The 24,261-nt window shown below is 45.1% G+C and overlaps 1 protein-coding gene, 1 long non-coding RNA gene and 1 other non-coding gene across 4 annotated transcripts; 1 reads left to right on the top strand and 2 right to left on the bottom strand.

The window, feature by feature from the left end:
• LOC132542062 (uncharacterized) lies at positions 1-6,739 on the bottom strand. Its single transcript, XR_009553208.1, has 3 exons — positions 6,609-6,739; positions 542-584; positions 1-312 (listed from the first exon to the last, which is right to left on the bottom strand). It is a non-coding gene; the product is annotated as an uncharacterized LOC132542062 (long non-coding RNA).
• Positions 1,806-1,867, bottom strand: LOC132542279 (U7 small nuclear RNA). The gene has a single exon (XR_009553376.1). It is a non-coding gene; the product is annotated as a U7 small nuclear RNA (small nuclear RNA).
• DHRS7C (dehydrogenase/reductase 7C) lies at positions 6,649-21,182 on the top strand. 2 transcript variants are annotated; one of them, XM_060204425.1, is made up of 7 exons: positions 6,649-6,776; positions 7,009-7,162; positions 12,151-12,263; positions 13,529-13,739; positions 16,123-16,215; positions 19,892-20,047; positions 20,889-21,182. In XM_060204425.1, the coding sequence occupies exons 2-7, from the start codon at positions 7,009-7,011 to the stop codon at positions 21,095-21,097; spliced, it is 936 nt and encodes a 311-aa protein (XP_060060408.1). In that variant the 5' UTR covers positions 6,649-6,776; the 3' UTR covers positions 21,098-21,182. The 2 variants fall into 2 exon arrangements, with proteins under 2 accessions (XP_060060408.1, XP_007522704.1); XM_007522642.2 differs by having other exon boundaries at positions 6,678-7,162.
• The last annotated feature ends 3,079 nt before the right edge of the window (positions 21,183-24,261 follow it).

The following is a 24,261-nucleotide window of genomic DNA, read 5'->3' as shown; positions in this document are numbered from 1 at the left end:
TTTAAGTCACACCTACACCTACCACTACTTCAGAATGTTTTTTCTTTTTTTTCCTCTTCTCTTTCTGGGTCCTGCTGGAACTGGGTTCAGAGCCCTCCAGTCATCTTCCCTAACATTTCTTTCCCTCTGGGAGTATGGACAAAATTCTTTTTGTGATGCCGAAGGTAGGAGGTCTGGCTTCTGTAATTGCTTCTCAGCTGGACAAGAGTGCTGGCAAGTCAATCCATATTTTAAGGGTTGTGAGGATGAAGTGGTGAAGCTTGTACTGGAAACACTATGAAAGAACTGGTCTCTGCCATGCACAAAGCACTGCTGTGAATATGTAAGAAATCAAGCTAGTGTTTGAACACTTGTCAACAGCAGATTAACACCAAACCCAGTTGTGATTCCAATTGTTCTGAATCACAAAGACAACCTCAGAAGCAACTAATGTGTCCTTCCCCCTCCCCATGTTCCACCACCCCCCACCCATGACTTTCCTCTCCCAGCTCAGGAAACATGGAATGTTGTATGTCAGAAGCCTGTGTTTGCTGATACTTACAAGGAGAGGCTTCCAATGAAGGATGGCATCTGACTCATAGTAGCTAAGGAAGAATAAGGAAGATGTCAATGGAGGAAGAGATACAGAAGCAGTGACCTTACTACAGCAAGCCAACAATTGTTCTAGGTGTGTGAATTCACCTCTAAACCTATTCTGCTGATTGTTTTCACAGAACTGACCTTGCAACTGTGTTCTTACCATTCCTCTTCTTGATGAATCATAACCAGGATGTCTATGCTGGAAGGAATTTCTTTGAAGTCCAGAATGAGCTGAGTTAAGTCTCCCACTGGGACTAGGTATGTGTGTTCATGCAAACACTTTTTGCTCAGAAAGCATTGTGGGTGTCGCGTGTCACAGAGGTACAGTCATAACTGAGAACTCAATAGTTGCACCTTTTCTTGCTTCATCTTGCCTAGAGTAAAAGCCAAAGTTCTAACGATGTGCTACAAGGTATGTAAGTCCTCAGTTACCTTTCTTTCTTTCTTCCTTCCTTCCTTCCTTTCTTTTTTTTTTGTTTGTCTGAGGTTTTGTTTGTTTGTTTGTATTCTTTGTTTATCAAAACACTAATCAGCTCTGGTGGGGGATTGAACCTGGGACTTTGGAGCTTCAGGCATGAGAGTTTCTCTGCATAACATTATGCTATGTAGCCCCATCCCTCAAATACCTTTCAAATACTTTTGTAACCTCTTTGGTTATACACTCCACTCCCATCAGCCCACTCCAGGGCACTGGTCTAGTCTCTTGTACTCCTAGAAAAAACCTCACTGTCTCAAAGATTTTAATCCTTTTGCCTAGTACTTCTGCCCTCCCCCAATATATTCTCATCAGTTCCTTCAGGTATCATTTAAATATCATATTTTCACCATTCACCCTCCATAAAAGTAGAGCCTCAGGGCTGGGTGGTGGCGCTCCTGGCTGACCGCACATGTTATAATGTGCAAGGACTCTGCTTCAAAACCCCAGTCTCTACCTGTAGGGGGAAAGCTTTGCAAGCAGTGAAGTAGTGTTGCTAGTCTCTGTCTGTCTATCTCTCTCTCTGTGTGTCTCTCTCTCTTACTCCCACACCCTTCTCTCTTGATTTCTGGTTATCTCTACCCAATAAATAAATATAATTAAAAATAATAATTCATTAACTAAAATAATTAAAAGTAGAGCCTTCTCCCCACCCCTTCCATGATAGAAATTGACACGTCATTCAACTAGTCTTTTGCGAGGTTTTTCTTCCTTTCTTTCTTTCTTTCTTTCTTTTTTTTTTTTTGGGGGGTAGTGCTTTCTGGTAGAAACCAGAAGACCTGCTAGACATATTCTAAAAGAGCTGTAACACTCCCAGACTCTTCAATGAAGCATCTGACTCCCCAGCTGCTAGGGCTTAGAGAGACAAGACACTGGACCCCCAGCACATTAGTAAGACACAAAGACATCTCAGCAAAATTTCCTTGATATGTCCTGTGCTGGCTGCCTGCCTTTGCCTTCTGTTACAGGGAAGAGATGGAGCTGACTTGCAGAGGCTGTTTGGTGCAGTTGCCTCAACAGAAGTGGACATTCCCATTAGGGTGCTTCTAATAGATATAGCAGGGACAGAAAGGCCTTGTGTGCACACAACTTTGAACACAATCTGTTGTCCACTTTTTTAAAAAGGAAACATGACCTGTGTTGCATGTCTACATGGAGACGTTGGCAGTTAGCTCATGACTTGGCTGACTGGTCCGAGAGTATGGAAAATAATATTTGGTGATAAGAAAATCTTCAGAATGAGTATGTGAACATTCTTGTGGTGAGAATGAAGATATTTTGGACCTGTAAGCAGGCCCACCAGAGATTAATAACTAGGTCAGGAGCTCTTGTTACTCGGGTCCCCAAGGTTACTCAAAGTGACTGTGACATAAGAGACTGGCAAGAGAGCCGTTAGAATAGTTATTCCTGTCGTTGTCCTTTATTGTCAGCAGTGGATGCATTGGATCGACCTTCTCGTGGTGCGTCCTGTGAGTACCCATTCATTGGGGAAACTGACGATCCTTCCTAGCCGACTGAACCCACATGGTTCCCAGTCACTTTCAAAGCCAGCAACAAGCAGCTCCTGACAGCTTTCAACCTGACGCTGTTGACTGGCTACGGAAGAAGGGCAAACGCTAGAAGAAGAAGAATTGTCAGCAGTTAACTGTGAGTCCACAACTACAGAATCTGCTGAGTGGCCCAGTCCTCACCTCAGCTTCCAGTTGTGGATGTCTCACCAGTCTTGTGTGTTTCCTTCAACCTTCTCTGGTCCTATAAGTGGTACTTTTATTTTAAGAATCTTTTTTTTTTTTTTTTTGCCTACAGGGTTATTGCTGGAACTTGGTGCCTGCACCACAAATCTACTACTCCTGGAAGCTATTTTTCCCCCTTCTGTTGCCCTTGTTATTTTATTGTTGCTATGGCTATTATTATTTTTGTCATTGATGTTGTTGTTTTGGATAAGACAGAGAGAAGTGGAGAGAGGAGGGGAAGACAGAGAGGAGGAGAGAAAGACACCTGCAGACCTGCTTCACTGCTTGTGAAGCAACCCTCCTGCTGGTGGGGGGCCGAGGGCTAGAACCGGGATCCCTACTGCCCAGCGCCCCCCTATTTTTTTTTAACCAAAGCACTGCTCAGCTCTGGCTTATAGTGGTATGGAGGATTGAACTTGGGACTTCAGATCCTCTTTGTATGAGTCTCTTTGTATAACCATTATGCTATCTATCCCCACCCTTTTAAAAAAAAATCTTATTTGAATCTCCCAACAGATTTTTTTTTTCCTGCTTGGACATTAACTATCTCCCTAATCTTTGTGTTTCTCTTACAGGCTGTCCTTCCAACATGCTAGACAATTATTTCTTTGGCTATTTCACCTCTGTGTCTCTATAATTAAGAGTTGATAAAACTCTGCCTAGGCAGGAACTGTCTTTTATTTCATTCATTGCTGTGTTCCTCACACTTAGAACACTGTCTAGTTCATCATAGCCAGACAAAAAAACAAATAGCCATTTAAAAATAAAGAACCAATGAAAGGGGCCAAGTGGTGGTCCATCTAGTTAAGCACATAGATTATAGTACTCAAAGACCTGGGTTCAAGCCCCTGGTTCCCACCTGCGGGGGGGGAGGGGGGAAGCTTCACAAGTGGTGAAGCAGGGCTGCAGATGTCTCTCTGTCTCTCTCTCCTCTATCTCCCCCTCCCCTCTCAATTTCTCTCTGTCTCTATCCAATAAAATAAATAAATTTAAGAAGAACCAGTGAGTGACTCTGCGGACAGCTCGAAGTCATTTTCTGGAAACATTAGGATAAAATCTGGAGATACTTACTAGTCTTTAGAATAGTCTCAAATAATGCTCCGTGGTTAAACGGTTTAGGCAACATGAAAACTAATGTCCTGAAGATCTAAGAGCTTGTGTGCAGTGGAGGTGAATGGTTTATCAAAATACTTGACATTTAGGGGAAATTATTAGTATCCTTGGTTACTGAGGGCATCAATAGTCTCTTCTGTGAACTACGTTCTTCTAGCGTTTGCCCTTCTTCCGTAGCCAGTCAACAGCGTCAGGTTGAAAGCTGTCAGGAGCTGCTTGTTGCTGGCTTTGAAAGTGACTGGGATCCATGTGGATTCAGTCGGCTAGGAAGGATTGTCAGTTTCCCCAATGAATGGGTACTCACAGGACGCACCACGAGAAGGTCGATCCAATGCATCCTGTGAACTACGTTAATATGCAATATCTTTTTTTTTTTTGGTACTCCCAACAATTTTGCAAGACAATATGCCCACCCTACAGATGAGAAAATTAAGGATCAAAAAAGAGGAATTACTGAGAAATATTCTCTCACCAAACCCTGCTCTTTGCAGTAGTTCATGTCACACCTCCCAGCAGTTCATTCTGCAGTAGACTTCTTTTCCATGTGGTTCATATCCCCAGTCAGAAAGATAAGACCAAGGGGGCCAGGTGGTAGCCCAGTGGATTAAACACACATGGCACAAACCTCAAGGACCATAGTAAGGATCCCAGTTCCAGCCCCCGGCTCCCTACCTGCAGGGGGGTCACCTCACAGGCGGTGAAGCAGGTCTGCAGGTGTCTTTCTCTCCTGCTCTCTGTCTTCCCTTCCTCGCTTGATTTCTCTCTGACCTATCCAACAGCAGCAACAGCAATGGCAACAATCACAACAGCAAGGACAACAGAAATGGGAAAAGTGGCCTCCAGGAGCAGTTAATTTGTAATATAGTCACTGAGCCCCAACAATAACCCTGGAGGCAAAAAGAAAAAGAAAAGAAAGAGAAGACCAGAGAGCATCTTTCTCTCTTCATGTTGGTCTAAGTTGCCTGGAAGCTAACTGATACAATCATTACAGAAAGTTAGGACAAGGATGTGCATGCTAAGGGCCGGGTGGTGGTGCACCTGGTTAAGCGCACATGTTACAGTGCACAAGGATCCAGGTTCAAGCCCCTGGTCCCCACCTGCCAGGGGAAAGCTTTGCAAGTGGTAAAGCAGTGTTGCAAGTGTCTTTGTTTCTCCCTCTCTATCACCCCCTCTCCTTTCTTAATTTCTGGTTTTCTCTATCCAATAAATAAAGATTAAAAAAAAACAAAACACCTGCATGGCAAGAAAAAAAAATCTTTATTTTTTTTAATTCTTTTAAAAATTCTTTTAAAAAAAGATGGGGGGCCAGGTGGTTGCACACTGGGTTAAATATTCATAGTATGAAGTGCAAGGGACTCGCACAAGGAGCCCCTGGCTCCCCATCTGCAGAGGGGCGAATGCTTCACAAGTGGTTAAGCTGGTCTGCAGGTGTCTATCTTTCTCTCCCTATCTCTATCTTTCCCTCCCCTCTCAATTTCTCTCTGTCCTATCCTTCCAGATACCAAGTTGCAGAAGCTACCATGAGTCCACCCTGACTTCTCTGGGCAGACACCCAGAGCTCTGCCCCACTAGGGAAAAATAGAAACAGGCTGAGGGTCTGAAATACTAGGTTCAATTCCCTGAACCACCATAAATCAGAGCTGATTAGTGTTCTGGTGAAAGGAAGAAAGAAAGAAAGAAAGAAAGGAAGGAAGGAATGGAGGGGGGGAGAGGGAGAGGGGGGTGGGAGGGAGAAAGGAAGGAAGGAAGGAAGGAAGGAAGGAAGAAAGAAAGAAAGAAAGAAAGAAAGAAAGAAAGAAAGAAAGAAAGGGAGGAGAAACAGGCTGGGGGTATGGATCGACCTGTTCTTGCCCAAGTCCAGTGGAGAAGCAATTACAGAAGCCAGAACTCCTAGCTTCTGTACCCCAAAAACAACCTTAATCCATGCTCCCAGTGAAGCAGAAGTGATGGAAGAAGATAAGAGAGCTCTGAACTCCTGCTCTTTCAGCATCCAGGCAGAGAGGAGGAAAAGAAAAGGGACATATGGAGGTAGTAATGGTGTCATGAGTGGCTTAGAGGGGAAGAGAGGAAGGGATCTGGAAGAAAAAGGGGGCAGTTATATATAAATGTAGGCAGATAGTTGTAGAGACGGTGGTTGGCCCATGTCTACACCCTTAGGGGAAATGTGGTGGCTTGTAGTGGGGAGACTGAAGACCTCTGGTGGTGGGAATGATGAGGAACTATAACCCTGTTGACATGTAATTTTGTAAATCAATATGAAATCATGTGGTTGGGGGGGTGTGCAGCAGATAAAGCTTTGGACTCTCAAGCATAAGATATTGAGTTCAGTCCCTAGCAGCACATGTACCAGAGTCTGGTTCTTTCTCTCTTTCCTCCTGTCTTTCTCCTGAGTAAATAAAATCTAAAAATAAATTTTAAAAATATTTAAAAATACATGTTAAATCACTAATGAAATCTTTTTTTAAATGGCCACCGGGAACAGTGGATTCATAGTGTAGGCACCAAGCCCCAGCAATAACCCAGGAGACCAAAAAAAAAAAGTGCATACTTAAATCAGGGAGCCTAATCTATAATGCCCAGCCCCAAACTTCAGAGAAGACCTCTAATATCCAGGCAAACCAAGTAAGCTTCAAATGTCCTGGCAAGAACTCTGAAATCCGACCCACCCAGCATGTGTCCTTGAATATCAGAACAGACACTATATTTACCTTGAAAAGCCCACGAGTGCACTGGCACTATAAATAGCCGTTAGGGTCCAAGCAAGTGGCCTTAACACCGGGATTTCCTTCTCAGAATGCAGATCCGTTTTCATTAACTTTCATTAATCAGCGTTTAGAAGGGCAGGCTCCTTGGATTCTGATGGTCTGAGAAGCATTGTGAGTAACTTTCTATTTGCTGGATATCTGGGGATTAGCACACTCCCAGGGAGTTTGGCTCAGAAGCAGCTCTCTGGGAGCTTGCACCGAATTCAGCCCCTTGAAGAGAACACCCCAGGCTCAGTGCACCAGTGACTGCACCCCACAGCCAAGGGTCTCCCCCAGCCCTACTATCCTGACCAAGGTCTCTTCTCCAAACTGCTTCCTTCTCATCGTTACCTCCCAGAACAAGATGGGAGTCACAGCCATGCTCATGCTGCCCCTGCTGCTTTTGGCAATCAGCGGCCTGCTCTTCATCTACCAGGAGGTGTCCAGACTGTGGTCCAAGTCAGCCGTGCAGAACAAAGTGGTGGTGATCACTGATGCCATCTCAGGCCTGGGCAAAGGTAAGCGCATTCCTGCCCCTAGAAGCCCGTGGTGGCAGGAAAGCATGTGAGCAGGGCCTGGGGTACAGGCTGGGCTCCCTCCCTACAGTCTGTCCTTAGCCAGTGTCGTCTCTTTCTGAGACCGCGGCTCCCTTACCGGAGTATTGAGAGGCATCTAAAATCTCCGGAGTACCGACTCACAAAAATTAGTCTACAGATGGGGTTGCTGGGTGATGGTGTACCCGGTTAAGTGCACGTAGTGTTAGTGCAATTACCCACACAAGGACTCCATCCCCAGCCCTCAGACCCCACCTGCAGTGAGGACGCTTCACAAGCAGTGAAGCAGATCTACAGGTGTCTCTCTTTCTCTCTCCCTTTCTATCTCCTCTCCCCTCTCATTTTCTCTCTGTCCTTTCAAATGAAACAAGAAGGTGTGTGTGGAGGGGGTCAGGTGGTGGCACACGGGTTGAGCGCACATACATAGTACCAAGTGTAAGGACCCGCTCAAGGATCACAGTTAAAGCCCCCGGTTCCCCATCTGCAGGGGGATTTCTCCATGAGCAGTGAAGCTGGTCTGCAGGTGTCTATCATTCTCTCTCCCTCTCCTCTCAATTTCTCTTTGTCCTATACAAAAATTCAAAAAAAAAATGGTCACAGAAGCAGTGGATTCATAGTGTAGGCAAAGAGCCCCAGTGGTAACCCTGGAGGCAAATAAAATAAACTAAAAAAATAAACAATTAAGGAAAAATTGGCCGCCAGGAACACTGGATTTATAGTGCAGGTACTGAGTCCCAACGATAACCCTGGTGGGAATAAAAACAAACAAACATGGCGTCCTAGTAAACAACCTTATAAAGCACACTGAAGCTGCCCTGAGGCAGAGCCTGTGTCTTGGTCACCCCAGTGTCCCAGACATGTAACTCAAGGCTTGGCTGAGTGTAGTAAAACTCAGAGAATGCTTAATCAATAGTCTCTAAAAAGTGGTCATTTGATGAGAGAAGGGACCCACTTGGATACATCTGAATCCTACACTTGTCTTAATGATTTCCTACTAGACTTCACTCTGAGGAGCTATCCTGCATGGTTTCAATTACTTTAAACTTGTTGGGGTGTTTTATGGCCCATTTTGGGTGAATGATGCCTGCTTCTTGAAGAGAATGTGTCTCTGGTGGCTGGTGGGTACTCACAGGTGTCACTTAGCTCTGATGGGTAGAGGGGACAGTCCAGTTCTTCTACAGCTTTGCTGACTTATGGTCTTGTCAGGGAAGCCAGACCTTCCACCTTCTGCATCCCACAATGACCTTGGGTCCATACTCCCAGAGGCTTAGGGAGTGGGAAGGCCATCAAGGGAGGGGACAGGATACGGAGTTCTGGTGGTGGGAATTATGTAGAGTTGTACCTCTCTTATCCTATGGTTTTGTCAATGTTTCCTTTTTATAAATAAAATTTTTAAAAGGGGGGCAAAAAGAACTATTGTCCTGTCTATTACTGAGAGAAGCATAGCTGTCTTAGTGGTCTTAGGTATGACTTTTATAAAGTCTCCTTCATTAGTCCTGTGTTGCACAGATCAGGTGGCCCAGAAACACAAATGGCCTGTTCAGAGGAATGTAGCCTAATCTCTGTCAGGACTGCTGTAAGATTTCTTTCTTTTTTTTTTTTTAACTTTTTAAAATATTTATTTATGTATTCCCTTTTGTTGCCCTTGTTTTATTGTTGTGGTTATTATTATCCTTGTTATTGATGTCGTCATTGTTGGATAGGACAGAGAGAAATAGAGAGAGGAGGAGAAGACAGAGAGGAGGAGAGAAAGACAGACACCTGCAGACCTGCTTCACCGCCTGTGAAGCGACTCCCCTGCAGGTGGGGAGCCGGGGCTCGAACCGGGATCCTTCACCTGCTGCACTACCACCCAACTCCCAAGATTTCTTTCTTACTGTATTTTATGGACCCACCCTGGAAAGAAATGCAAGGCAGGCAAAAAAAAAAAAAAAGTCCAAGTATTTAAAAGTAACCTGAGAAGCTGAGCGTGACTGTAAATAAATGTCTAGCTGGGATAAGCGGCTGACCACAGCAATTCCAGGTTCACACTACTCAAAAGGACAAGAGTGAGGGGTCCTGAGCAGAAGACACAAGCTGTACACAGCCCACAGCTCACACTCTGGTCCCCTTGAATATGCCAAACCCAGCAGTGGCATCAAGGAGCCCAGCAAAGTGCTGTTTCCTAGAGACGTCATACAGCCCAAGGTCAGGACTGGTAACCCTTGCAAACCAGCATGATTCAGCAGGAGTGACTGTCACAATCCTTCATCAACCACCAGCCTGTATCACCTCACCTCTGAGATGTAGTCATTCACTTTTTTTTCCCCTTCTATTGTTACCAGGGTTATCACTGGGGCTCGGTTTCTACAGGATCAATCAACCACTCCTGCAGCCATTTTTCCCCCTCCCTTTTTTTTCTTTTCTTGTCTTTCTTTTATTTTATAGGACAGAGAGAAATTGATGGAAGGAGATAGAAAGGTAGAGAAAAAGAGAGACACCTGTAGCCCTGCTTCACCACTCATGAAGCTTCTTCCCCCCTTACAGGTGGGGACCAGAGTTTAGAACTTAAGTCACTATGCTTGGTAATATGTGTGCTCAGTTGGGTGTACCACCCAGCTGCTAGTTATTCACCTTTCCACCTTTCTGAAATTGAACTCATACCTTTCACTCAGCCCCACTTGACAGTATTCCCAGCCCAGCCATTTGCACCTGAAACATCTCACAAGAGATGGCCTGTTCAATCTGAGAAAGCACGGGAAGAAGGACTCGATTTGCATGCTACTTAAAAAGGGTAAAAAGCAAGTGTCCCCATGTCTGGCATGAGATGAGAGCTGTGCTATGTGAAGCTGTTAAGGAAAATAAATAAACCCCTAGTACTTGGCACTAATAATGACTTACTGAGGTGTGCATCCCTTGGTTGACTGTACAGACATCATGATGGCACCTCTGAAGCCCAAGCCTCCTGCCTTCTCCCCCAGGGAAAGGCAAGAGAAGAGAGAACAAGTGTGACAGGGAAGAATATACCTGGCTGCCTTTCCTAAGGTAATCAAGGTCAAGAGTTTGGTCTGGGAGCCAGGTGGTGGTGCACTTGGTTAAGAACAATGACGACCAGTAGCGCAACAGGTTAAGCGCATACGGCGCCAAGCGCAAGGACTGGAGTAAGGATCCCTGTTCGAGCCCCCAGCTTCCCACGTGCAGAGGAGTCACTTCACAGGTGGTGAAGCAGGTCTGCAGGTGTCTGTCTTTCTCTCCCCCTCTCTGTCTTCCCCTCCTCTCTCCATATCTCTGTCCTATCTAACGACAGCAACAACAACAATAATAATGGTAACCACAACAATAACAAAACAACAAGGGTGACAAAAGGGGAAAAAATGGTCTCCAGGAGCAGTGGATTTGTGGTGCAGGAACCAAACCCCGGCAATAACGCAAAAAAAAAAAAAAAAAAAAAAAGAACAACGATGACATCAATAACAATAATAATAACTACAACAACAGTTAAAAAAAACAATGGTAACAAAAGGGAAAATAAATAAATATTTAATTTTTTTTTAATTTAAAAAGAAGAGCAAATAGCACTAAGTGCAAGGACCCACTCAAGGATCCTTGTTTGAGCCCTCGGCTCCCCACCTGCAAGGAAGTCGCTTCACAGGCGGTGAAGCAGGTCTGCAGGTGTCTACCTTTCTCTGTCCCTTTCTATCTCCTTCTACTCTCTCAATTATTCTCTGTCCTATCCAATAAAATGGGGAAAAAAATGGCCACCAGGAGCAGTGGATTTGTAGCACCAGCACCGAGCCCCAGTGATAACCCTGGAGGCAAAAAAAAAAAAAAAAAAGTCTGATCTGCTGCCCAGAAGGTAGTACAATGGTTAGAACAACAAATGTGCAACCATGGGGTCCTAAGTTTGAGCCCCCAGTATTGCATGTGCCAAAAGTAGTGCTCTGGTTCTCTCTCTCTCCCTCTCTTTCTCTCTCTCATAAAGAAATCAAAAAATTTTTCTTTTTTTTTCTTTTTATTTGATAGGGCAGAGAGAAACAAAGAGAGGAGGAAGAGGTAGAGATGGAGAGAAAAAAGAGAGACACCTGCTTCCCCCTGCAGGTGGAAACCTGGGACTTGAACCTGGGTCCTTGAGCGCTATAATGTATATGCTTAACCAGGTGCGCCGCTGCCTGGCCCCACTCCCTGACAAATATTCTTTGCAGACCACAAATCCTGTACCCCTGAATTAATATCTTGGGTTCTGTTCCTAGGTTACCCTGCCCAAGAGGCCACCTCATGGGATAACTGAGAGAATTAAGTCTGTTATATAAATCTCTTCAATCCTCCCTAGAACGTAAATGCCCAGAATATGTGAGCTCTTATTGTTATTATATTTTACTGCTTTTACTACTGTGTCTATCAACCACTAGTTGAGAAAATTCCACAGCTGAGAAAATCTTTTATTGGATGACTTCATCCAAAAAAAAATAATAAATAACAAGCATAAATCAGATTTCTTTAAAATAGAAAGACTGACTGGTGAATCCATCCCCAGAGAAAATAATGGGGAAGGGGGAATTGTTGACATTTGAACAAAAATTATACAATCTGGTGATTATTTCCAAAACCTTTAGACTGAGATATACTTGGGTCTTTGGTCCTAAAATACCTAGTGAATTGAACCATTTGTGTTCAATTCAAGGAAGAATTGCCCAAGAATCTGGCCTACCCAAGAGCAGAGGTACTATGTCTCTCCACTGTCAGCTCTCTTTGAGAGGTGGCAACCTTAGTGAAACTGGAAATAAGGTGGGGTGAGGGCGGAGGGAGGGTGGGATTGCCAGCCAGAAAGAAGGTTGGGCCAGACAAACTCCTCAGAACGAGTAGTCCTAAGACATTTTTTTAAATCCTTGGAGTCTGGAATTCCTAAGGGATGGACACACCATCACTGGCCCCATCACCCAGTGTACCTTGATCCCTTTCTTTCTTCTCCACAGAGTGTGCACGGGTGTTCCACAAAGGTGGAGCAAGGTTAGTGCTCTGTGGAAGAAACTGGGAGAGACTAGAGAGCCTGCGTGATGCTTTAACCAGTGCGGCTGATCCTAGCAAGGTAAGTCCTTCCGCAGTAGATGTGGATAATTCCTGGACACCCTCAGCATTCACCGGTAATGCTGAAAGAGCTGCTCTTCAGTCACCAAAGACAGCAGCATTCAGTGATCACTTTGAAGGAATGTGAGCCCACTGACCTCAACACTGCCGTGACTACCGCTCATAAAGGTTTGCCATATTGTGACCACTCGTTGTGCCAAAAATCCATTCTCCACCTTCTTCCCCCATTATATTTAAATTGGGCTCAGAGAGGATCTAGAAGATAGAGTACTTATTTTCTATGGGCTATGACTATGACTGACATGTCGGAAAATATCTTGAATGGTATTGCCTTTAAAGAAATCAGGGTAATCCAGTCTCCTTCCAAGCAGTCATAAAGGAGAAGATGATGTATTTCAATACACTTTCAGTATTCGAAGCATTTCTAGAGAATTGCTTTGGGGATTACCTCCTGAGCCCTCTTCAGGAATTTTATTTTTAATCTTTGTTGGATAGGACAGAGAGAAATGGAGAGAGGAGGGGAAGACAGAGAGGGGGAGAGAAAGACAGACACCTGCAGACCCGCTTCACCGCCTGTGAAATGACTCCCCTGCAGGTGGGGAGCCGGGGGTTTGAACCGGGATCCTTCCACTGGTCCTTGCACTTTGCGCCATGTGTGCTTTAACACTCTGTGCTACCACCGGACTCCCAAAAGTGTGATTTTTAAGGAGACTAGTAAGTAGAGATTTTCAGACAGCAGAAGGTCAATTTTGTGGAAAATATCAACTTGAACATTTTTTGGGGGGGGGCTCCAGGATTATTGCTGTGGATCAGTGCCAGCTTGGCACTGAGTTGGCAAAAGTGCTAACTATTCCTGGTGGCCATTTTTTCCTTTTTATTGGATAGTATAGAGAAGTTGAGAGAGGAGGGGGTGATAGAGAGGGAGAGAGACAAACCTGCTTCACCACTTGTGAAATGACCCTCCTGCAGGTGGGGAGCCAGGGACTTGAACCAGGATCCTTGCGTTGGTCCTTGTGCTTCATACTACGTGTGCTTAACCTGGTGTGCTACCGCCCGGCCCCTCCAAGCCGAACTTTTCTAGTTAGTGTATCAGAGTATGATTTAGAGACTCTGAATCAATAATATGCATTCTTTTTTCTTTTAAGATTTGTTTTTATTTATTTTACAAGTGAGAAAAAACAGAGAGAGGAGGAGAGAAAACTAGAGTTGAAGGTCCGGGAAGGGAGTGTTCCCACACATGCCCTAACTATCTCATTGGCTCAGCAGACATTCACCCCAAAGTTGGTGCTCTTGGATCTCTCAGACATCAGCTGTGTTCAAGACGTGGCAAAAGAAGTCCTGGATTGTTACGGCTGCGTGGACATCCTCATCAACAACGCGAGCATGAAGATGAAAGGGCCTGCTCACAAGATTACTCTGGAGTTTGACAAAAAGATCATGGATGCCAATTACTTTGGGCCTATCACATTAACCAAAGGTCTCGTGAGTTTGACTTCCCCATGAATTTCTTGCTCACTGGAGGCTAGAAGGGGTGTTATGTAATCTGTAGTCATTCAACTCTGAGGGGAGGCTAGAAACAACTCTCCCTCCCAGAAGAAAAACAAAAACAAAAACCTGTCACAGTCTGACCTAAATGTGGATGAAAGAAAAAGAGTCTGTGTGATCATATCTGAGAAGTTAGCTCAGTGAGTAGAAATATCTGACTGGGTATGTATGGGGTCCTGGGCTGGATTGCAGACATTGTGTACCATAGAAAGGGCAGTGCTTTGTTCTTTTTCTCTATCTCTTTGTTTGTTTGTTTGTTTTTACTTGTTTTAGACAAATAGAAATTGAGGGGGGAGATAGGAAGGTAAAGATACAGAGAGACACCTGCAGCCCTGCTTCACCAGTCATGAAGCTCTCCCTGCAGGTGGGGAACAGGGGCTTGAACCTGGATCCTTGTGCACTGTAATGTGTGTACTAACCAGATGTACTACCGCCTGGCCCCTCCCTTCTCCCTCTCGGTTTCTGTCTTTGTCTCTGTATCTCTCATAAGTAGGTAAGCCTTTTTTTAAGGGGCCATGGAGGCAGAAAATCTCTCTCCCAACCCGAGCCCTGCCCTTTATTTTTCTCTTCTTACTAGTCTCCACGACTTCCCCTCCAATCCCATTCTACATCTCAAGTCTTCACCCTTTGCACATATTTTGATACATTAGCCTTATGGTTGATCTCTTTCTAACCATGATGCTTAGACAAAGTTAAAGGTTCTATCCTCGGAAAAGGAGAGAGAAGGTTCATTCCCAAACTGTGAGAGACCCAGTATGATGCCAATCTCATTGCAGAAATGAGGAAATCGGCAGGAGGGCTCCTTTTAAGGGGGAGGGTGATGGCTCTTGAGTGACAACTTCTCGTAGCCAAGTTCAAATGGCGGGCTAGAGAGGATATGGAACAGAACCAAGAGTTGTAATTAAAAACACCTCAAAACAGAACTCCAAGAGATGAAATATAATCCTTTGAGAATGCCCATATTCAGGGAGTAGGATGCTCTAGTGAAGTATAAGAAATCACGACCTTGGAGCCATCTTCTCCACACCTAGACTTTCTATTTGTGGTGAGATTCTGCGTGCTATGACAGATGAAGGAAGAGAAGCATTTGTGGCAGAAAAGTATCTACCCAGAGTTTCTTGAATGGGGCTCTGCAAACAGCTGTGACTTCCAACTTGGCCCCTGTGGCAGTCAGCCAAGGTATGCCATCAGTTACCTTCTACAGTGATCTGTTCACTGACACTAATATGAAGAATGCAAAAGGTGGAACAGAAAAAGCCAGGAGAGAGAGAAAGGGAGAGAGTTTTTTTTAATATTTATTTATTCCCTTTTTGTTGCCCTTGTTTTTTATTATTGTAGTTATTATTGTTGTTATTATTGATGTCATCACTGTTGGATAGGACAGAGAGAAATGGAGAAAGGAGAGGAAGACAGAGAGGGGGAGAAAAAGATACCCGCAGACCTGCTTCACTGCCTGTGAAGCAACTCCCCTGCTGGTGGGGAGCCGGGGCCTCGAACCAGGATCCTTACTGTGGTCCTTGCGCCATGTGCGCTTAACCCACTGTGCTACCGCCCGCCTCCTGAGAGAGAGTTTTCTTCCTGGGCATACTTTGGTTTTGAAGTCTCAGTTTGTTTGCATTTACCATATAAAGGATAAATTAATTTGACCATTATGAAAAATCTTTTAATCTTCTTTTTTTGCCTGTCCCCATTCCACCTGTACAACTGTTATTTCCTTTTTTTTTTTTTTTTTCCAGCGCACTGCTCAGTTCTGCCTTATGGTGGTGTGGAAATTGACCTGGGATTTTAGAGCCTCAGGGATGAGAGTCTCTTTGCATAACCATTATGCTATCTACCCCCACCCAAATTTCCTCATTCTTAATATAATTATAATCCTTCTCAATAAGTTAAAAAAAAAAAAAGGAATCAGTTCTATCAAGATGGATTCAGAATTCTCATGGTTGAGGTCTTTTCTCTCTTTGCTACATTAAGAGTTACACAAGCAAGAGAGGCGTTTAAGACACATTGGAACCAAATGATGTTTCCCTCTGGAGGCAAGAGAATTGAAAAAGGTATTATTACCTTGTTCATCATTAAAATTAGTGTCACTTTTTATATATTAGTCAGTCATTTCAAATCACACAGCGATTCACCAGTCAAGCTGAATCCAGTGGCAGAAAACACCAAATGATGACTAGGTCCAACTGCGTTTCTCTACTGGTGAGCAGAGGGGCCATGTGTGAGGAAGGGGTCTGGGGGAGGAATCTGTCTGGTTTTTTTTGCCTGATTTTTGTTCTCAGATGTGTAACCATGATCCATTGTCCTGGGCTTTCCAGTTCTGCTTCCCAACATGATCTCCAGGAGGACAGGCCAGATTGTACTAGTGAATAACATCCAAGGGAAGATTGGAATTCCATTTCGGACAGCTTGTAAGTTGCTAAGACAAAAAGAAAAGTGTGTGTGTGTGTGTGTGTGTGTGTGTGTGTGTGTGTGTGTGTGTGTGTGTGTGTGTGTGTGTGTGGTGTGTATTATATGTCTCATAAAGACAAGAGATACTGTGTCTGGGGCTACATGTATGGGAAGACATTCATAGATGAGATGATGTGTTGGTTATTGTGTTAAAACTTCAGTTACAAGTTCTCAGCACAGATGGCATGAAGTTCACTATGGGAAAGGCTGAAATGTTAAAAAAAAAAAAAAAGTTTTGGGGGCTGGGGAGTAGCACACCAGGTCAGGTGTACATAGCCCAAAGTGCAAGGACCAGCCAGCCCTAAGGATCCCAGGTCAAACCCCCAGCTCCCCACCTGCAGGAGAGTCGCTTCACAAGTGGTGAAGCAGGTCTGCAAGTGTCCATCTTTCTCTCCCCACTCTGTCTTCCCCTCCTCTCTCAATTTCTCTCTGTTCTATCCTACAACACCAGCAGCAGCAATAACAGCAACAACAGCAATGGAAAAAAAGATGCTCGCCAGGAGCCCTGGATTTATATTGCAGGCATCGAACCCCAACCCCAGCAATAACCCTGGAGACAAAATGAAAAAATAAAAATAAATAGGGAGTCGGGTGGTAGTGCAGCGGGTTAAGTGCACGCGGCACAAAGCACAAGGACCTGCATAAGGATCCAGGTTCGAGCCCCCGGCTCCCCACCTGCAGGGGAATCTCTTCACAGGCAGTGAAGCAGGTCTGCAGGTGTCTCTCTTTCTCTCTTTCTCTCCCCCTCTCTGTCTTCCCCTCCTCTCTCCATTTCTCTCTGTCCTATCCAACAACGACAACACCAATAATAACTACAATAATAACTACACTAAAACAAGAGCAACAAAAGGGAATAAATAAATATTCTTTAAAATAATAATAAATAAATAAATAAAAATAAAATTTTAAAACAGGTTCCTGTACCCTGAAGTCAGCATCTAACTTGTGGTCAGGATAGGCCCTAGCTAAAGGAGATCAATGTCAGATAAAGGCCATACTCCTGATGTAGGTACACAACCCCCACTCAAATGCCTTTTCCTCTAGATAGGCAAGAAAGACCACAATTGGAAGAAAAGGTGAGTGCAGTAAAAATAAAATCAAGAATTCCAAGTTCCTTAATAATAGATGTCCCAGTGCCACAAGACCCACCTTCCCAATAGCGATAGCAAGTTGGCAACAAGCAGTGCAGTAGCCTGTGGACAGTGCAGGTGCATTCCTGTTTACCTAGGTTCCCCCAACCTGCTTCTCACCTTAAGTGTCCTTGTCAATCACTTGCAGTCATTTTCACTCCAGGTCTCTGCAGAAGACTAGCAAGATCACGAGCATGCTGATCACCAACGGAAGGGTTTCCCCAGGTCTGGTACCTGTTCATACTCACAGCAACCCCAAGAAATTGCCCAACCCACTATCTTCATTTGCAGATGAGAAAGATGATGATTTGTGTTCACTTGGCATAGGGCAAATGGATATGACTTGACATGTGTTGTTATGGTGGTTGTTGCTGTAACTGAGGCCTTACCCATCCAAGCTAACCTTTTCCTAGACAGAGAGATTAAGGGAAAGAAACAGACTACAGCATCAAAGCTTCTTCCAGTGCAATGGCAGCCACGCTTGAAGCTAGATCTTGTGTATGGCAAAGTGCGTTATCCAGGTTAGCTAAGTTGAGGGCCCAGGTGCTGGGCCTTAAAGCCAGCCCCCCCCCCATTCTGCTCCATTGCTGACACTATGGTCTATTTATATAATCATTGTTTTGCACCTGAAAGATCCCCACCACGTTATCCCTCCAGGGTATTGCTAATTTATATTGCTAAACCATAGCAACAGTTGCTAAGGATGCTTCCACCTTCCCAGCATGCCTTTTGCCTCTCTCCACCCCCTTTCCTAGCCATTTCCGTTTCCAACTTGCCACTTCCGGTTTTTACCCTATAAATCCCCGCTGCTGTTCTGGTTTCGCTCTTTTTCTCTTCTGCATCCTGACCCAGAGAAGACCTGGAGAAGGGCTGGTGGGCATAGTGGGAGGCGGCCATTTTGCTAGCTCCACGTGGCCTAAAGCACTGTGCTCATATCCAACTCTGGGGCACCCACGAGAATAAGGATTTGCGTTCCCGCTCTGCCACGAGTTCCTGGTATCTTCTCTCTCCCCCATGATACAACCCAACACCCAGGTGGATGGTCTTCATGGTATCTGGAGAGCCTGTATGCCCATTTTCACCAGGATATCGAGCTGGTGGTAGTGACCACAAAGCCGCACCCTAAAAAGGGAAGTTGGGAATCACCATACCCCAAGATGTGACCTAATTTCCCAAAACTTTAAGGACTATCTACTTCATTCTTTCTGAGGTTCCTAAAACAGCGTTTTATTCAACTGTTTGAATTGGACTTGGTGAGTAAGATCATACATTTGGACAGGATCTCCAGAAAAGACGGGACCAGGCAGGAAGTGAGAGGTCACAGACATTAGCTGTCCCCAGGACCTTGGAGAAATCACTCTGATATCATCCTTCCTGGAAGGAATAAGAATTCATGCTTGAGTCAGCTGTTTGGTAACGTTTTCTCATATGGTTGTCACAACAATTTTGCAAAAGTTCTATTATCTTCATTTTATTTTTTTAATTTTTATTAGCGCTTTAATAATTGATTTACTGAATTATAAAGTAATAGGAGTATAATTCCACCACCAGAGTTCTGTGTCCCTCATTCTCTCCATTGGAAACTGCAATCTGTAATCTCCCAAGATCATAGATATGGGTTGACTATTATTTCTTTAACCATATTCATATGTATTTGCCCATTCCCCGCCCACGGCCCCACCTTCTCTTTCTAAGTCACACTTACTACTTCAGAGTGTCCTTCCCCCACCCCCACCCCTCTTGTCTTCTTTCTTCTCTTTCCAGGTCCTGATGGAATTGGACTACAGAGCCCTCTGGTCATCTTCCCCTAGCATTTACCCCTCTGGGAGTATGAACCATAATTCTTTTTTTTTTCAAATTATATTTTTGTTTCTTTGTCTTTTGTGTTTTACTTTATTTGTTATTCATAGTTTGTTACAAAATTGAGAGATTATAATATATAGTTCCACACCACACCACACCCACCACCAAAATTCTGTATCCCTACCCTCCCAAAGATAGCCACCATAGTTCCCATAAGTCTTACAGTTTGCTTGCTTCTGTTTTGTTTGAATTTTTTTTTTGGCAAGTTTATGTAAATCAGATCCTCATTTTAAAAATATTTTTATTTATATATGAGAAAAAAAGAAGAGAGAGAGAGAATAAGAACCAGATATCACTCAGGTACACGTGCTGCCAGGGATTGAACTCAGGACCTCCTGCTTGAGAGTCCAGTGCCTCATCCACTACACCAACTCCAGGACAAGATTATCTCCATTTTAAAGATAAGAAAGCTGAGTCTCAGAGAGGCCATTGGCTCAAAGTCACACAGAGAAGTGGCTAAATTGGTTTTCTTTCCAGCTCAGCCTCTTGCTACTATTTACCCAGCAAAGGGCAGAGTGCAGACACTGGAGGCCCCTTCCAGCCACGCTTGTATGAATGTGCCTGCAGGCCTCTCTCTCCATCACTCCCCCAGGAAAAAGGGCCAGTCCTTCTGTGTTCACAACTCTGCTTGTTTCTCCTCCAGACGCTGCATCCAAGCACGCTGTGCTCGGCTTCTTTGACTGCCTCCGAGCTGAAGTGGAGGAATATGACGTTGTGGTCAGCACAGTGAGCCCCACCTTCATCCAGTCACACCACGGTCAGCCAAGCCAACGAAAGTGGGAAAACTCCATTTGGAAATGTGAGTTTCAAAGGGAAGCCAGGGCAGAAGGGCAAGAACTAGGGCAAATTCCTGAGAAAGCTCTGGAACAATCTGGTTTCACTGGACACAAGAGGATGAGCAGGGAGAGGGCCACAGAACTGTAGTCCTGAGGCACCAGGTAGAGAGACCCTCACTCATGACAGCAGACCAACGCCAGCGGGGCTCGGTCACTCACAGGCTCTGTGACCTTAGTCAAGTGACAGCCTGGATTCAGTTTCCACCTTGAGGAACCAGGGTTAGGTTTCAGGATCTTCTTGGGGCTGGGGAGATATGTCCATGACAGAGCACAGAACTGGCGTGCATGAGACCCTAGATTTAGTCCTCAGCAACACACATGCCAGAGGTGAGTTCAGTCTCAAAATAAAGAAGGCACTCTCTGAAAAGGTAAAGAAATCAAGTTGTAACTTAATATACATATATCTTGGAGCCAGGTGGTATGGCACCGAGTTAAGCACACATAATGCTTAGCTCAAAGATCAGCGCAAGGATCCCAGTTCGAACCCCCGGCTCCCCACCTGCAGGGGAGTCACTTCACAGGCAGTGAAGCAGATCTGCATGTGTCTATCTTTCTCTCCCCATCTCTGTCTTCCTCTCTTTTCTCCATTTCTCTCTGTCCTATCCAACAGCGACAACATCAATAATAACAGCAACAATAAAAAAAAGGGCAACAAAAGGGAAAATAAATAAATATAATTAAAAAATTTTAAATAAAAAAAATTTAAAAGAACGCTACTCTTCCCAGTCTTTGGGCATGGAGGGAGGGTTCTCAGTGTTCGCCTCTGTTGAGACCTTACCTGGTGCTCCCCACCCCCACTGTCAGTCTTTTTCAGGAAGCTGACCTACGGGCTGCACCCCGCGCAGGTGGCTGAGGAGGTGATGAGCACCGTGAGACGCAAGAAGCAGGAAGTCTTCATAGCTAACCCCATCCCCAAGATGGCCATTTATATCCGCACCTTCTTCCCAGAATTCTTTTTTGCTGTGGTGGCATGTGGGGTGAAGGAGAAACTCAGTGTTCCAGAGGAGGGTTAAAGGTGAGAGGTCAAGTGGGTCCCGCACCACCCCCCACCGCACCACCCCCCACCGCCCCACTGCAAATAAAGCTCTTCCTGTCTTTATCTGCTGGCTCTTCTATCCATGAAGCACTGGAGGCCCTCACACACCTAGAGGTCAGCCCAGATGCTCTGGGGCCATTCCCATTCCACATGCCCAGGACATTGTGGGAAATAGTGCAAAATGCACTCTGTCTATGACTTAAAGCAAGGACTGAGACACCAGAGAGTCAGGAGCAAAGCAGAAGTTTTACTTATGTATATATATAAAAGGGTGCAAGGGTATAAACCAGCAAACACACCAAAGGCAATCTTCAGAGCCTTTTTATACATTACTGGACATGGGAACAACCTCTTCCCCTTTGGCGAGAGGGAATTGACTCACCATCTAACCACGTTCAGGAAAAGGGGATGGGGGCAGATATTCGGAAGGAGCCAGGAGTCTACTATAGTGGGACAGGAAGTGCAAGGAAGGGGCTTTTGGCCAGGAAGTCTGAGTTTACAATGTGGCTATAATGGGAATGGGAGATTTAGGAAGGGACTGGGAAGTCTAAACTCATTTTGAAGGAAAACAAGGCATGGTTATAGTCACGTAGACACATAAAAGTCAGGGGTCTGTAGTCAGACTGGATTGATAGACATCAGTGAAAAGGCTACAACCAACTAGGCTATTTCTCACAACATCCTTCCAGAAAGTTCTGGGATAAGTAAAGTGACAACTGAACCAGAAAACAAGGAGGTGCGGGCTGGGGTGGGACAGGGCAGGGTGAGGGTGAGGTGGGGTTGTAACAGAGTGTGGTGCACTCGGGTCCTCAGTAGGCTAGGAACTCATTAAAAAAAAAAAAATCGGGGCCAGGCGGTAGTGCAGCGGGTTAAGTGCGCATGGCACGAAGCACAAGGACCGGCATAAGGATCCCAGTTTGAGCCCCCAGCTTCCCACCTGCAGGGGAGTCACTTCACAAGTGGTGAAGCAGGTCTGCAGGTGTCTGTCTTTCTCTCTGTCTTTCTGTCTTCCCCTCCTCTCTCCATTTCTCTCTGTCCTATCCAACAACGATGACATCAATAACAACAATAATAATAACCAAAAACAACAAGGGCAACAAAAGGGGAAAAAATAGCCTCCAGGCGCAGTGTATTCATGGTGCAGGCACCGAGTCCTAGCAATAACCCTGGAGGCAAAAGTAAAAATCACCTTGGGGCCAGCAGTGGCACAGCGGGTTAAGCAGACATAGTACCAAGCGCAAGGACCAGCTCAAGGATCCCAGTTCGGGAGTTGGGCGCTAGCACAGCAGGATAAGCCGTAGCCCACACATGACGCAAAAGCACAAGGACTGGTATAAGGATTCCGGACGAGCCCCCCGCTCCCCACCTGAGGGGACTCCCTTCACAGGCAGTGAAGTAGGTCTGCAGGTGTCTATCTTTGTCTACCCCTCCTCTCTCCATTTCTCTCTGTCCTATCCAACAATGACGACATCAACAACAATAATAACTACAACAATAAAACAACAAGGGCAACAAAAGGGAATAAATAATTTTTTTAAAAGAATCCCAGTTCGAATCCCCAACTCCCCACCTGCAGGGGGAGTCGCTTCACAGGTGATGAAACTGGTCTGCAGGTGTCTATCTTTCTCTCCACCTCTCTGTCTTCCCCTCTCCTCTCAATTTCTCTTTGTCCTATAGGCAAAAAAAAAAAAAAAAAAACCACCTCCCTTTCTTGCAAGGGTGACCTGCCCTTCCTTGTCTGTTAGAAATGTGCAACACAGGGATTGGGTGGTGGGACACCTGGTTGCACGCACATGTTACAATGTGCAAGGACCCAGGTTCAAGCCCCTTTCAGGTGACTAACTCCATAACCCCTCCCAGGTTTCGGCACCAAATGCTAGAAATATAAGACACTCTATGAGGCAAGTAAAGTCGGGTGTGTAGACCAAGGAAAATTTAAATGTAGCAGCCAGGGAGGAAAAGATTGTGAAGCACATCTTAAGTGTGTGTGTGGGGGGAGATAAAGAGCCCTGAGAGAAGTCAGCCAGAAGCTGAGAAGCTGTCTTAAGCAAGGAATTAGGGCAAGGACTTACTCTGAGAGTGTGTCGGGGTTACGCAATAATTTTTTTACTTATTTTTAGATGCCAGAGAAAGATCACACAATTCACACAACACACAGTCAACCAGATACCCTCTCCTTAATAGTTGTTCTCAGGTAAGGCTCAGGACCCGCTGTGTTGCTGGGGAGGAGGTCCTTTGTCTGCTCTGCTGGTGAGTGAGGGCCCCTGGAGGATGGGGAAGTGGTTACTTTGCCACTTGTGCTTTAAGTTTTTAGAAGCACCAACTGGTTTCTGAGCCTTTACTTATACTTTGCTTGCCTCTGTTTTTTTATTATTATTATTATTGGATAGACACTGTCAGAAATTGAGAGGGAAGGGATGGATAGAGAGGGTGAGAGACAGAGAGACACATGCAGCACTGCTTCACCACTTGTAAAGTTTTCCCCCTGCCAGTGGAGACTGGGGGCTTGAACCTGGATCCTTGTGCACTGTAACATGTGCACTCAACCAGGTGTGCCACCACCCAGCCCCAGCCTGCCTCTGGTTCAAGACCCTGGTCCCTACTTTCAAGGCTCAGACTTAGGTATTGAGGGACAAGATACTGCCCAGAAAATGGGAGTGGTTACAGGTGTGGCTTGGAAAGGTAGAGGGGGGTTTGGGTTTTAAAAGCAAAAACCCTGGTCTTGTACTTTCTGTCCAGACCATCACGTAAATGATAACTTGGTTTCTCTCTCTCTCTCTCTCTCTCTCTCTCTCTCTCTCTCTCTCTCTCGCATGTTATAACATGTGAAAGCTCTTTTTTATCTTTATTTTATTTATTGGCTAGAGACAGCCAGAAATCTAGAGGGAAGGGGTGATAGAGAGGGAGAGACAGAGAGACACCTGCAACATTGCTTCACTACTCACAAAGTTTTCCCCTACAGATGGGGACTGGGGACTTTCAGGGTATCTCTCTGGTTCGGGGTGGTCTCCAGGGGAAAGGTAACGGGCTGGTTCTACTCGCTCACGACAGGGGTGACACGAAGTAAAAAACACCAGGGGACTCTTAGCGTGCCTAGAATCTTAGAATCCGTTTATTAGCAAAGTGGACATGAGTTAAATA

Source organism: Erinaceus europaeus, chromosome 12 (genome assembly GCF_950295315.1).
Source record: "Erinaceus europaeus chromosome 12, mEriEur2.1, whole genome shotgun sequence".
Classification (NCBI taxonomy): Eukaryota; Metazoa; Chordata; class Mammalia; order Eulipotyphla; family Erinaceidae; genus Erinaceus; species Erinaceus europaeus.
The sequence above is the reverse complement of the archived record's forward strand: the minus strand, read 5'-3'. Positions and strand labels throughout refer to the sequence as shown.

Coding starts and splice junctions, on each gene's coding strand:
- DHRS7C (XM_060204425.1), top strand. CDS start 7,009: ATGGGAGTCACAGCCATGCTCATGCTGCCCCTGCTGCTTTTGGCAATC. Junction 13,740..16,122: donor GCCTATCACATTAACCAAAG/GTCTCGTGAGTT, acceptor TGGGCTTTCCAG/TTCTGCTTCCCAACATGATC. Junction 16,216..19,891: donor AATTCCATTTCGGACAGCTT/GTAAGTTGCTAA, acceptor TTTCTCCTCCAG/ACGCTGCATCCAAGCACGCT.